At 40.8% G+C, this 14797-nt stretch overlaps 1 protein-coding gene across 1 annotated transcript in view; it reads right to left on the bottom strand.

Moving 5' to 3' along the window:
* Positions 1 to 8120, bottom strand: part of LOC129202678 (dynein axonemal assembly factor 11-like) — a 60775-nt gene extending 52655 nt beyond the window's left edge. Inside the window, exons 1-5 of the mRNA XM_054815986.1 lie at positions 7842 to 8120; positions 6185 to 6275; positions 4088 to 4145; positions 2810 to 3022; positions 1858 to 2027 (exon numbers count right to left, since the gene is read on the bottom strand). Coding sequence (XP_054671961.1) covers positions 1858 to 2027; positions 2810 to 3022; positions 4088 to 4145; positions 6185 to 6275; positions 7842 to 8054 — 745 coding nt within the window. The 5' untranslated portion in view covers positions 8055 to 8120. The remainder of the gene's footprint in view (positions 1 to 1857; positions 2028 to 2809; positions 3023 to 4087; positions 4146 to 6184; positions 6276 to 7841) is intronic.
* Positions 8121 to 14797: the final 6677 nt, after the last annotated feature.

Here is a 14797-nt window from a genome sequence, read left to right as displayed (position 1 = left end):
ATTATCAGCAACAAAGTGGCAGACAATCCTCCCAGAAAATATCTGAGAACATAACAATACCCGTAAAGGTTAGAAAAAAACAAGGGATGCATATTGGGTTAATAGAGGTAAAGCCTGGGTGGGAGGAGGAGAGAAGGTTCTTGTAGATGAACCCTCTGAACTCTGGTAGGTGAACTGTAATTTGAAACTTCAAATTACTTCAGCTATTGAGGATAATCCCCTAGAAATAAAGACCTTGGCATTCCCAGGCTGAAGGAAACACCCCTCTTGGAGACTTGGAAAGACATCGATCTATTCTGATTCTTCTCAGTCTTTCAAAACCCCTGTCCAAACACACTTGACAAAGTAGTTTTCTTAGCTGCGTACATATTTCTTATTTTTGTGCGTATCTGTATAGCTCAGATGTTTGCCTGCATCGACTACAATGTGAAAATATACTTTCACAGTAAGATATATCTAACTTTGCAAATGTGACCCTTAATTTATGTTTTATTCAGCAGTTGAAATGGAGTAAGCATTAATATCAGAAACAACAAATAAAAGAAATAAAAATTACCTTGTGCATAGTGAAATGATTAAACACATGATCAGCGCAACCATCTGAGAAAGGACATTTCGCACTGTCCTGGATTCTAAAACAAAAATCAGGAAAATAATTTTCATGAGTTTTCAGGAAAGTAAATATATGACAGGAGGTGTTTGCAAAGACTATCTTCAGCTGCAAGGCCAGTCTTTTCAGTTTCTTTTTAAGAGAATTCGCCTAGAATGATTCAAAGCGGAAACCTAATTTTCATGCTCTGGGTGTCTCTCAGGAGTCTTTTTCCCCCACGACCATAGAGACACTATGCCCTCCATGCTCTCAGAAAACAAGCCTTTCTGAATAATTGCCTGTTTCAGTTTTTGTTCCCATGCCCTTTCCTCCATTTTCCTCTTCACTCCACTTTTTTCTTTTTCCATTTACCACTGAAAATAGGAGAGGAAACGATGTGAGCAGGGAGGAGTCAACAAGTAAATACCAATTTTAAGATTTTATTAGTTTTAATTAGTCATTCAAAATGTATGTTTCAGGAACTCAATTCTATTCTGCAAGGGGGCATATCAACATTTTTAATGTATTTTCAGTTCACTCTAAAAAATGAGGCATATCAGAATAAGAATGTAACATACTTGCATTGCTCAAAGTCTCTTCATTTGCATTTATTATAAATGGAGAGCACGATTGTGAAGCACAAAATGGTTTCCCAAGCTGAAGAAATTCCTCATCTTTGTGGAGAGAGGCTCCTTTAGATGCTGGAGTTTGCCTTTGTGGTATATGGCTATTATATTCAGAAGAAAAGTCTGAATCACCTGCAAAAAGTGCATATGTAACTGAGACCACACAAAAGAAGGGCTTTGAGACTTTGTGTTAATGAATTTCATGGGGGAAAAAAATTATTTACTTAATCACAGCGAGGTTTCCAAATGGTTAGGGAGAGGGAATTGGCAGGTTCAAGGTATGCAGGAGAAAATACGCAGAGTAAAGACAAAACTGCATAGGGCATAACACAATGAAGTTATTAAAACAGCCAGGTGAAAGCAAATGGTACCATATGTTAACGACACCAGCATAAACATGAGTGGTCATGATTTTGGATTCAAATTCAGTCTAAAAATGCCTTTTTGGCACAAAAGTCTTTGTGGACTTTAATACCGGGAGCTCAGTTCAGCACTTAGAATTCTGTTGTTCATCCTTTAACAGCAAAGTAAAGGTTTCCAGGCCCTTTGACCTGCAAAACCTGTAGAAAGAGATACCCAAATCCCACTAAATATAGATTGTAATGTTGTAGCTCAATTTCTTGGTACCTGGTCAGGGCTTACCAATATCACTCTGACTGGCTTGTAGCTTACTGCGTTCATCAGGCCAAGGATCATCTATGTGGGAGGAATCCATATTGCTGAGGACGGTGCTGCTGAGCCACGAACTGGAGACACCAAGATTGAACAAGCTGGCAAGAGAGCGACGGATTTTCTTCCTTCGCCTGAATACACTAACAAGAAAAGACACATTGTCAAGGAATAGAGTTAATTATTTTTGCTGAGCAGGGACAGAGCTCTAAAGCTTGTAGGACTGACATGAAAGAACCAGGTTCTGGTTCTGGGTGCTGTTCCTTGCTCTGCTCTTGACCCTGGGTACGTGACCAAGAGTGACTGCTCCATGCTGCAATTATTAGCGGCATGGCAATACATCATGCATTGTGATACTGGATACTGTGATAACAAATGATACTACAGCCGATACTACCATGAGTGGTCTCATGCTACTAGCCATGAGTTTCACCCTACCATATCCCATGTGCTACAGCCTGAATCCACTGTACTTCAACTTTTTTGAACTACATTTTATAAACCTTCCTGAACTGATGTTCTTCTGAAATCACGAGAGATTTTTCCCTGAGCAAGAATTCCAGGGCCAGACCTTTGTATTATTATGTATGTATATACACACACTTTTTTCTTATTCCTTATCATGGTAACACCCCATTGGCAAAATGAGCTGTAGCTCTCCTTTTTCTTTATTAGACACGACTCCGCTTACAGCAACAACTGAGTACTGAAGAGTTTTTGGGTAGTAAGATTAGACATGACTGAAAATCGAGTTATTTTAATCACTGCACTCTCTAAACTAAATCAATCGAGATGTTCCCATTAAGAAGCAATGCTGATCTTATGCCAAGCAAAATGTAGACAGCCACACAGATGCCTCCAGATAAGTCCAGAGATGTGGAAGCAATTGCCAACATTGAGTAAAATCTGCGTATAGCTCACTTACCGAACTAAATTCTCTTTATATGTAACACTTGTCTGGGATGGTGTCAGTGTTACGTTGCCCTCTTCATCAGACAGAAAACTGTCTTCTGTCAAAATGTAATAGCCATTAGACAGCAGGCGAGGGCTGCGGCGACACGTGGAAAGGGAGCCTGTCAGAAGATTTGTGGAACAACACTCATAGGCAGGGTCATCGTCCAAAAAGGCACAAGCATAACTGAAAAAGAGAAATGAAACCCTCTGATTTAGTGAGTGTCTAGACAGAGCAAACCCATGATTTAATAATAATGAATCTACATTACCAGCTGATGGGGGCTGGTAATGACATAGATGTAAAATATGTGGATGTAATGATATTACTTCTGGACCTGGGGGGTTTCAGCCAGCTAGGGTGTGCCTGCATCACACTTTCCAGATGACAGGAGTGCTTCATTCCAGGTGGAGTGTTTCACAAATGCATGGAGCCAGCTTGACTCGAGACATGCATGTTGTATTTCTGTGGCAGTGCTCTTGGCCAAGGAGTGCTGCCAGATCTACACCTACCTGGAGCCATCAGAGGTATTCCAATATTTTGCTTTTCTGAGTTACTCTGCATGGCACAAGCCTGAGTGCCTCTGAACCAGGCAGGATTTATTTGCTTTTTATAACCTAGCCATACTTAATGAAGATTTAAGGATACGTGACTTTTCATTCTCACAAATCATGGAGTACCATGCTGCTAGAACAACATGGGATAAAGTCTACACATGGTGATAACTTCATCCTGCACTGAAATACAATGGACTTTCAGATGAAAAGTAGCACAGAAAAATATACTATGTGGTATTTAAAATAGAAGTGCGAAGTGACAGAGGTGAAAGAATCCAAACGTTGTAGACATTTTACTTAGCTCAAGTAAAATTGGATTTATGGTGAGTCCTTTCTTCTCAACACCTTTGAGTTCCAAGTGGCCATGCAGTGATGTCCATGGAAAGAAAGGAAGACACTGGATGACACAGTGGCTGCCATGGGTTTCAGCAGCACATTTAACTATCCCATATGGCACATCACAGAGGGATATCATGATTTCAGTGGAAGGAAAAGCAAGTGGAACAGAGATATTCCAAAACCTTGTAATTGCAAAGCCAGTCCTTCCAATCACCACAGCAGTACTTCTGAACTTCCATTTAAAGCAGTAATTAAATTAATATCAACACTACAATCCTAAGTGGCCCAAAAGGGATTTTACAAAATCTCCAACAAAATAAAAATAAAAATAAACAAGTGTAATTTTCCTCAATACCTTGGAAAAATACGTTGTGAGAGGCTGCGTCTATGTTCTCCATTAAATGCTGTTGAACCTGCAGAGGCAAAGGCCAAATAAGAAGGCATCGTTATCATATCCACTAACAGCTCAAACATTTGACAGGTCTTCACTGGCAGGTACCTTGTGCATAACAAAAAGATCATAAAAGAAGCTAAAAAAGAAAAGGAAATTAAGGGAAAGATTAAAGGAGATAAAACAGATGAAAGAATGGGGGAAAGACATAGTGTTTACAGGAAACTCATCTCAACCAGGACAACACAGAATCAGATACTTGTACTCTGCACAGCTTACAACCTTGAGAGAAATAATTAGACACAAATGAAATAACTGCTGTAATTTTAATGGTGTTTTCGCAGAAATCTGCTTCATGCCAAAAATTGTACATGTACTCGCAATAGATACAAAGTAGAATGGAAGGGCCACCGTTACCATTACAATATATTTTTCAGATGAAAATTGCAGACATAGCACAACAGGCATAGAGGTAGTGACAGTGACCAAGATTTGACAATACTACTGTGGCAGGAGACTAAGGAAACAGGATTTGTCTGGATTACCTAGGCTCAAGTCTGCAAAGTGCTGCCAGATGTTCAGCATCTCACAGAATCAATCTTACAAAATATGATCAACGGCAACTCATAGGGACAATTTATATCTGTTATTACATGGAAAGATATAAGATGTGATCTTGCCCTATATTACCTTGCCTCTTCTGTGTCTTTAGAGCATCATGCTTACAACACTGTTAGTAAATGCCCATCATTCACCTACAAGGAGATAGGTCTCAGAGAACTTTTTGGTTTAATGTTCAATTATGAGCTGAGGCAAAGAAAAGCCATGAAGGTCAGTGTTTCCACTTTGGTAATCTTGTTTATCCTCATTTGGAGCTCAGTTGTCAGTCACAGCCTGGATGTGAAGGGCACAGGACCAGGCAGGCTCACCAAAGAAGGGAAGTAAAACCTTCCAGGATGTTTTTTACAAATTGGTCCTATTACCCTACTCCCATACATCCTGTTTCTTCTACACTTTGGAAAAAAAAAAAAAATCACTTTACCATGAGAAAATTATGCTGTAAGCCTGGCAAAAGCAAATTGAGGAGACAACTGGAAGAATCTTGGTGGAGGTACAAAAAGATCAAGTAGCATTGGCCAGAATGACACACAGCAAGTTGTATGAAAAGTGAGTGTGGTGGTGTGTTTCACAGATTGACATGTGGTAGACCTATGTTTTTCAAACACAAATAGGTACTGAAATAATTCCTCTTATTTCAGGCAAAATAACAGTTTTTAATTGTGCAAAAATATTATACTCAAACCCAAGAAATTAATCCAAACTCTAAAAGAAAATACAGGAAAAACTTGACAGGTGGTTTGTGGATCTGGATATAAACTAAAACCTGCAAAATCCCAAATCTTATCAGTCAAGTAAGTGTGACCAACAGTTCAAAGGAGGTGATTCTGCCCCCCTACTCCACTCACATGAGACCCCACCTGGAGTACTGCATCCAGCTCTGGGGGCCCCAGTACAAGAAAGACATGGAGCTGTTGGAGAGAGTCCAGAGTTGGGACACAAAGCTGATCAGAGGGCTGGAGCACCTCTCCTATGAGGACAGGCTGAGAGAGTTGGGGTTGTTCAGCCTGGAGAAGAGAAGGCTCCAGGGAGATCTAATTGCGGCTTACCAGTATCTGAAGGGGACTACGGGAAAGCTGGAGAGGGACTGTTTATCAGAGAGTGTAGTGATAGGACAAGGGGTAATGGATTTAAACTAAAAGAGAGCAGATTTAGATTAGATACAAGGAAGAAATTCTTCCCTGTGAGGGTGGTGAGGCACTGGACCAGGTTTCCCAGAGAAGCTGTGGATGCTTCCTCCCTGGAAGTGTTCAAGGCCAGGTTGGATGGGGCTTTGGGCAATGTGGTCTAGTGGAGGGTTTCCCTGCCCACAGCAGGGGGGTTAGAACTAGATGATCTTTAAGGTCCCTTCCAACCCAAACCATCCCATGATTCTATGAAATAAGAACCCCTCCATAACAGATTTTTTTTATCAAAAGCTCATACAAATGTGCACAAATTTACTTGCTCGTGGTGTTGATGCAACATGTGATATTCCATACATCTTGAAAAGGATTGTTTCACACACCTTGGGATAACAGGCAATATAGATTATCTGTAAAAGAGTTTAAAAAGAAACAGAAGTATGTTTCATTTTGTCTTGTTTGAAAATCAGGATGTGTAAAATAGTATCAATATATATCACATTATTACTTATATTTTCACTTAGGCAAAGGTTATTGATTCTAGGGCAAATTTGTTTAAAAGGGATATAGAAGTATACCTCAGCATCAATTATACTTACTACAACTCTTTAATAATCTGAGAATGAAACTTTCCAGCAACTGAAACCCATAACACAGTTACATTGCATGTGATTTTCTCAGTTATGATCATACAAAGTAGCAACCACTAAAAAAGGATAACTTTTAAGAATAGTAGCTGACATATGGGTAGTGCTTTCATTAGAAAGTGTTGACACATACTGATCAACGTGGCAGAACAAACCACAGCCCTTCCGTTACTAATTTGAATTGTCTCAAAAAATTTGCAAGGTATGTCTCTGCAGGACTCATGTTTATCTGCCGCCCTCCACGGAAGTAAAATTTAAGGTAAAATAGAGTACATGCGTATAGTTATAACAGAGAGTGAGAGATATACATAGGCAAATATATTACTGGGGAGGTGATGACTTTCTCTTTTTTGAAGAACAGTTAATAAGCAGTTGTAATTTGCTTTCAAACTATTTTAAGAAATGATAATATCAAGCTTCTGTAAGCAGTCATAGAACAGGCAGTCCAATGGATTTTTTTGCTGCCCTGGATCATGAAAATTTTTGTCTCGTGTTACTGAAGAGGGTTCTTGAAAATTGTAATTCAAGCAATACTGGAGAAAGTGTGGAAACATTGTGTTGTAGACAATGCTGCACAGTGTTCTGCTTTCATTTAAGATTCAGTCCCATTTCTGGGCTATTAATAGCGTGAGAAGCTATAGTAACAATATAAGCAAGCCAAAACAAAGCATCTCAACCACCACTGTACAAGGAAGCAGTAGTATTATAACTGTAAGCCATAAAATGAGCATCAATACCGAACTTCTAAACTATGACATGAGAAAAGGCCAACAGCTTTAAGAAATCTCACTAAAAGTGAATCTGAGGTGAATGCGGCAATATTTTATGTCAAGAATTCAAATAAAAGCTTAAGACAACAACCTCCTTGAATTTCAAAACACCCAAAAGCCCGTGTCGTAATATAAACAAAAAGTAACTGTCCAAAACAGTTTTAATCACCTGTCCCTCCAAAAATCAAATTAATATTTAAGCCAATGATGATACCCTCAATTAGTAGCCAGCAGTCCCCTGTCCATGTTTGCATTCTAAATATTTACATTAGTACATATCAAAATATAGTGCTAACTATTAAAATAGCTGAAGCCCAGGCAACCAGTTTTATTCTATTATACCTACCAAACACAAGTGTCTACAAAGATAGTTTTATTTGTTCACACGTATCAGACATTTTTGAAGAGCAGTCTAGTCTTTTCTCCCTGCAGGTGATGATAGCAACATCCACAAAAATACAAAACTTCCTGAAGAGCAGTATAGAAATGAATCCAAAGCTTAGTTACACCTCAGCTGACAAATATATTAAGAGATAAATACGTGTAAAATCTTCCAAACCTGGAAAATCCATTTCACTTTTAACACATGTATGCAAAAAAGTTTCTCATCATCAAGACGAGAGCCTCTGAGACGTGAAGTGGAGGGTGCTCTTTCTGCAGCTTCCTGGAAGAGATTAGCCCCGGGTCTTCGGAAAGGCAGGTCTATGAAGTCCCCTGTTTCCTTTTGAAAACAGCCCGTGCGATCAGCGGCACAGAGGCAGAATGAGGTCATGCTTCCTGTAAAGTAGCCTCACATCAGAAGCATTCGTTTTGAAGAGCAAACCGAAGATTAAGATTAGCCCAGTGAACGCTCTTGCAGGCAGGCTGTTGCAAAAGAGAAGATCCACTATAAATAACATTTCATTCCAATTATGATATGGAGAGCACAGACAGAACCTCTTCTCACAAAGAAAAGTGACACAGATTTTTGTTTCGGCTTTACCTTTCTACCTTGCTCAGAAAACTTTAAAGTGGTATATCCAAATCACTCCATTTGTTGAAAGACTAGTGAGCCTGACAAGCTTTGATGTAGGAAAATGATCCAGCTACCAAAAAACCCATATATAGTGACAAGACATTTTGCAAAAGCACTATTCTACAGAAGAAGTATTTGGTGACAGTTCCGAGTTGTTTAAGTTTCATGGCCAAAAACATTATTGCAAATATATATCATGCAGTGTTAAGATAAATTCCTTTGAAAGGAGAAAGGAATAAAGCCATTTGTAAACATAGTCATTGTTCTGCTCTATATGTTTCATACTAAGTAAGGTATCAATTCATCATACCTTAAAGTACACAGAAATAAAGTCAAATCCATGTTAGAGAAATGGAGCCTGAATAAGATGTCCTGGAGATCAAAATGATTTGGCTGTAGAACTATTACAGATGAAAGTAATATAAATCAGCTGCTTGACACTGAAGAATTATGCAGCCTTAGGGAGCAAAACTTCACCTCCAGACAAATACATAAATTATGCTAGTAGGTATCTCTCCTGATGTCTGTATGTATCACTGACAAAAAGAAAGCATAAATCTAGGAAAACACGATTGATTTGATTTAATGATAGGGGTTTTTTTTCCCCTGGAGAAGGAAAAGTACTTCCACTGATAACAAAGGAATGCAAAATTTTCACCTCACACAAAAGGAAACAAAAAAAGGAATTAGGCAATTAGGATGTTACAAAAGAGCTTCTGTTTGGGAGCTAAACTAAAATGAGCATTTTGAGGTCCTTTTGCTTAAACGTGAAAACGTAGGGCCATGTTTGTTCTTCACATCACCTCCTTTAATTTAGTGGAATTATGCCAGTGAGGAAATTTAGTCCGACACTAGTTCCATGGAGGCATGGGCTTCATCACAGTAGGATTTCCCAGGCCACCCTGTCTCTCTACAGGCAATGGACATAAATTCCCAATGGTCTTTAAAAGTAGGTCACTCACTGAAGAATTTCTATACATACATTGATTTACAGCACAGGTTACTTCTTGGGAGTATTTTTGGATTCTTTTCATGTTCTTTTCAACAGGAAGCAGTTAATCCTGAGCTCTAGCTGCTTTTTTGAAGGACATTGGCATTTCATGTTTCTCTGTATAATTAAAATATATTGCATATTCAGACTTAGAGGTGTTTTCTTTTTAATGACTAACATTCATATCTGAAACTCACTGTTCCACAAGCTTTTGATGAATAAACTTTGTGCATTAGTGAATATTTTATAGGTAGGTGCTAGCCTATAGTTTATAGATGCACACAAAGGCTTATATACAACTTTTTTTGTTACCTGCTGCTTCTTAAACTGCCCACCCCACCCCAAGCCCCATCTCAACCGTCAGATTTCAAATTCTAGGAAATGAATACATCAACAAGCTTGCTGTGCACTAGTTTTATGCCTGTTGCATACATTAGAAGTTCAACCCACAAAGGGAAGGAAACAAGAAATTACAATACTGAATACCACATATCTTTCTACTCTTCTCCCAGGCTTACTCTACTTTTAAAACTACAAATAAAGGAGAAAATATATTGCACTGGGTCCGGTCGTCCAAGAGAGGTGATGCTGGGGCAGCTCCATGCCTGAGGTCCCACCAGCATCGAGCCTGAGCATGTATACCTGGTAGGCAGACACACAGACCACATGTATACACCATATATATACATACATACACAGCTGGCAACCAGATAACAGACAGACATACAGACAGCACTGATGGCCTCATCCTTCTCACTGCTCTGGCTGAACAAGATGGAGGCCCACTAGTGAGAATATACAGATATATACACATCTGTACAAGCTGGATCCCTCCAGCAGCTGGGCTCAGATGCCCAGTCTGCCCAGTAGATCCCAGTCTCCCCAGTTGCTGGCATTTGGATACCTCAGGGCCACAGCCCCACTCCAGCTGCTGGTACGGACCATCACACACACAGGTACTGGTCGGGATTCCCCCCGGCCCTCGGCAGCCCACTCCCTAGGGCATCGTCCTCAGAGACACCCCTGGGTGGGTTTCGTGCCTGGACACAGGTGCTGAGGCTCCTCTGGGCCAGCCCTCGGAGAGGTCCAGGCAGGGTGCCCCTTCCTCTGAGTCCTTAATTTGGGTTCCCACCTGCCTTTGTGCCCCTGTGCTCCTCTGGGCTGGTGCAGACAGGCCTTTGATGGGCTGATGGCTCTCTCGATGGACCTGGGAGCAGCTGGGGCAGGGTATTATTGGGGCTCCCCCTCCTGCCGTTATGTCTCTGTGCTCCTTTGTGGGTGTGCGGCACACATCACACCATAAGTGTGCTGTCTCAGCAACCCGCTGCAGCCCACTGCAGTGCACTGTTATGCTAAACACACAATTTTCAGAAAGGGTATTTTGCCCGGTAGATTGAATTGAGTGGCCATGGTGGAGGGAGTAGAGTGCTTATTGACTGAATGCAATTGAGATAATTTGACACTTCTGTGTCTCTCTGAACCTCCTAGAAAGCTCACAGCCTTTAGCTTTTCCACCAGCTCCAGCGACCATCAAATCAGGTCATTTGTCCTATATCACAGCTCTGTGCTAATGCTGTTTATATAGTACTCAAAAAATAACAAATATTCTGAGATATCTGAAAATTAATTGAAACATTCAAAAATCTAGCAGGGAAAGGGCTGGTCATGAGAACCTCAGAGCAGCCACATTGGGTCAAACTGCAGGTCTATGAAACTCCCCCTGCCTGCAGCCTTGCTGCAGCGAAAATGAAGACTTACTGTAATTCACCTTTGTGAATGCCAACATTTTAAGCTAAGTGCATTCCTTTATGCAGAACCACTTAGCATTGTTTTACGTACCCTGGAAATTAAAAAACCCAAAACCCAACCAGATCTAGACATTTATTTCAATTTTACAAGACAGCTGATCCTGCACAAAGTTAGCATTTCATTGCAGCTTACAGAACTGACACATCACATATGATTTTAATAACTTCATCCAGTCAGCTCTATGAACAAAGATTAATTTGCTTTAAAAGATGAACAAATTCCTTTTTAGTGTTATCAGATGGAAATCCCTCTCCACCTTATCAGAGGCTTTCTTAGTTTCAGGCTCGATTTTTTTTGCTCCAAATTCATTATTTTAGCTTAATTGCTTCTGCAGTACAGGCAACAAGGGGCACTGCTGTTTTGCATGATGAAGTACAATGCATAGACCTGTAGAACTCTGAGTTAGCTCTGAGCTTGCTTATACATCCACACTGCTTGGATCTCAGCAAGAGCTTACCTGCAATAACGCTGTGTCACCTACATCTGCATCTACCTACACACAGTCCAGACAGACAAAAAGTGTTTAGAAAGGATTGAAATCAAGCAAACCTGCAATGCACAACGATACTTCTTTGTGCAAAGCCTTGAGCAGTTTATGTTGCATCTCCTTGCTCTTTGATTACACAGTATCAGAAGGAAATCTGGTTGGTATATAACTTGATGTGGACATAGGAATGTGCTTGAGAGGAATTTTGTGCGATGTCATATCAATATATAAGAAGAGTGGAAAAGCATACATTGGGAAAAGTAGTACTTCCGTTAGAATCTGCAACTCCCCCACCTTGCATCCAAAAATACTGCTCCTTTAAAAAATATTTTAACAGAGAAAGAAAACAAAAGGAAGAAGCAAAAGAAACCCATCAGTCAAGCCAGAATTTAGTCGAGGTCCCTAATAGAAATGGTGGGTCTGCATTAGAGTTCCTTGTAAACTTCCTCAGAAGAAGATCTGACTGTTACTGAACAAGAAGGTAGGAACACTAAGAAAAGCAATGAACACATCTGCGCTAAAAGCTGGCTGACTTAATTTTGTTAAGGATTACAAAAGTTCGTGAATTAGCACTCTACAGTGTCTGCAGTGACCAGAAGCAGCCAGGATGGAGCCAGCTGTTGGCCAGTTGTGCTCTAGCAGCATTTTATTTGCAGAGAATAGAAACATTAATGCACCAATCACTGGTCTGAATGGAGAATGAGTGGGAACAGGGCTTGGGGTGGCAGGGGAAGCGCTGCATGAATGGCGTGTGTTCATGCACCATGTGTTCATGGTGGCAAGGCTAGCAGGTCACCAAGCTTCCAGCACAAATCTACATGCAGCACCCAGACTGAGAGGGAAAGTACAGGCACTAAACCAAGTAGGACAGCATGGGGAGACTGATCACTGTCAGCTCCGAAGGGTAGAAAAGGACATGTCCAAACCCAGCACAATGTGGCCAACCTAGGAAGAACCCGTAAGACATGGTGAAGACTCGACTGCTACATTCCTCGTCTTCCATGTCACCGCAGTTAATGCTGGACAGACCGCCTGCAAAGCAGCATCTTGGTGGCTGAAAGCTAGGTAGGCCACCTGGATACACACAGCTTTAGGGTACCCCCTACGTGCTCTAACTGGATACATAAAATCTGAATCTTTCATTGGGAGTTTCTTGCTACATTATGTGTCCCAAAATGGAAATTAATGTTCCTCTGGAGGCGGTGATGTACTGATGATGAGAGTTCCTGAGACACTGGGTGCTTTCTGTGACAGTCCTGATGTGATCTGCATGGACCAATGGTGGAGGGTCTTGTATTAATGTGCAGTGAAAGCTTTTGGCCACCGTATAATTCTAAAGGATCATAGTACTCTTTATATATACACTGAAAATCTGTAGTTGAGAAGGTTTTGGTACTGCTGGTTCCTAGGACAGTAGTACTGGCAAAATACTGATGATACTGATGCCATGGTCATTACTATAATAAATCATACTGATGAATGCATAAATGAAGATAAACAACAATTGCCAGTGATACTCTAATAACCTTCTTTAAAATGCCTATCTTCCATGCTGTTTTACACAGCGCCTTTATCAGTCGTCTCTCTATTTGTATGTAAATAACCACTGCAGACTGACAGTGACCAAGTTCCTTTCTGCCTGTATGCCAGTATTTCAGCAAAGCCTAAATTTGTGAAGCTTGTACTGAGAGTCTGCAGGCCCTTCTGGGACTGCAATTTTTCCAGCTATGTCTGTGCCATACTTACTTGTCGCATTTCCAGCTGAATTCAAACTGATGTCCTGGACTAATTCAACTGCTAGGGAGAGGAAAAGGCACAGGCAGCCTTGGTATCCAGTGGAGAGTCATGATACACTAGAGGCAGAGTAGTTTTATAGCTTGGATGCTATCCAGCATGGCATAAAGATCAAGGATTTGAATGTGGCCTACAAGGCAATTGAGGTCAGAGACCAGAACTCTGATAGGCTTCCAGGAACCTGTTCGTGCAATGCCAGCACAGACCCAATGGCCAAGTATCAAGAAACAAGTGACTCCTCCCATAAACAAATGCTTTGCAAGCATTTTACAGGCAGGGTTGGGCACTCAGGGCTAATCTCTTAATTGACAACCATCCTTCAGCCCCTGAGGACACCACAGTTTTCACAGGACCACAAAGGACACAGGAAAACATCACATTAGTTTTACAAAGTGACTGGTATTGCCTGCTGGGAGATGTGACACATTTTATTTTTTTTTAATTCTCACTGCTGGAGTTTTGGAGTTTTATTTCCCTTCAGTTCAAGCTGCAAATTCTCTCTACGTATTCGTATCGGCAATCTGACTACGAAACTGTCCTTGCTAGAGTGCACATTTTGCAGTGATTTGGCTCTTAGTCTCTCCTTTCCTTTTATAATACTCCTCAATATCATTATGACTGCAATAAACATCCCGCTGCTGAGTGCTCAGATGGTGACTCCCAACACAGTCGTCATCCTGGCAGGACATTCCTTCTGTCCCTTTCCCTTACCCACCCTGAGGTCAGCCCTCAAAAATGGCAGACTGTGAAAAACTTACCACTGGCATATGTTTGTGAGTCAAGCGCTCTGTTGATCCACCATAGAGTATATGCTGAATTTCAATCTCACAGGGAAATAATCTAGGAAATCAGTGCACAATCAGAGCAGGTCAACACAGCTTTTGTTCAGTACTGTTCTCACCAAGGCTTTAAAAAAACCTTCAGTAAAATATTTACTGATGTGTTCCAATCTACAGACCCCCCTCTAAAACCAAAACACAGTTCAAGACATATGGCTGCAATATGTAAGGCAGAAGTAAGCGACACATTGCACAGCACTGTTTCGAGGCAAAAGCACAATTAAATCTCAGGAGGCCTAACATTCATTGCAAAACAATATTCATAGCACACTAAATGTTGAGTATGCCCCCAAGAAATATCAAATGGATACACAGAAAGTGTTTTAACTGGGCTGTAACAAGGCACAGCAAAGCTGCCTTCATCCAGAATGGGCAGCTGCTCCCTTCAAGCCAGGCAGAGCACCAGGAGGTACCACTCTGGTAAGCAGTAACTTCACCTGCCTCTCAGGATTTCCCTCAACCTCCATCAACAGTCAGTGTTTCCTCTTTCTTCTCTTTCTTTGCCTGGATTTTGGATTCTTTCACTAATGTTGGAACCGCCTGTATAAATGCAAATTTCATTACTCACCTGGCCTCAGCA

The sequence above is a fragment of the Grus americana genome, chromosome 2, assembly GCF_028858705.1.
Source record: "Grus americana isolate bGruAme1 chromosome 2, bGruAme1.mat, whole genome shotgun sequence".
In the NCBI taxonomy this organism is placed as follows: domain Eukaryota; kingdom Metazoa; phylum Chordata; class Aves; order Gruiformes; family Gruidae; genus Grus; species Grus americana.
Note: the sequence above shows the minus strand (reverse complement) of the source record. Positions and strands in the feature narration are given on the sequence as shown.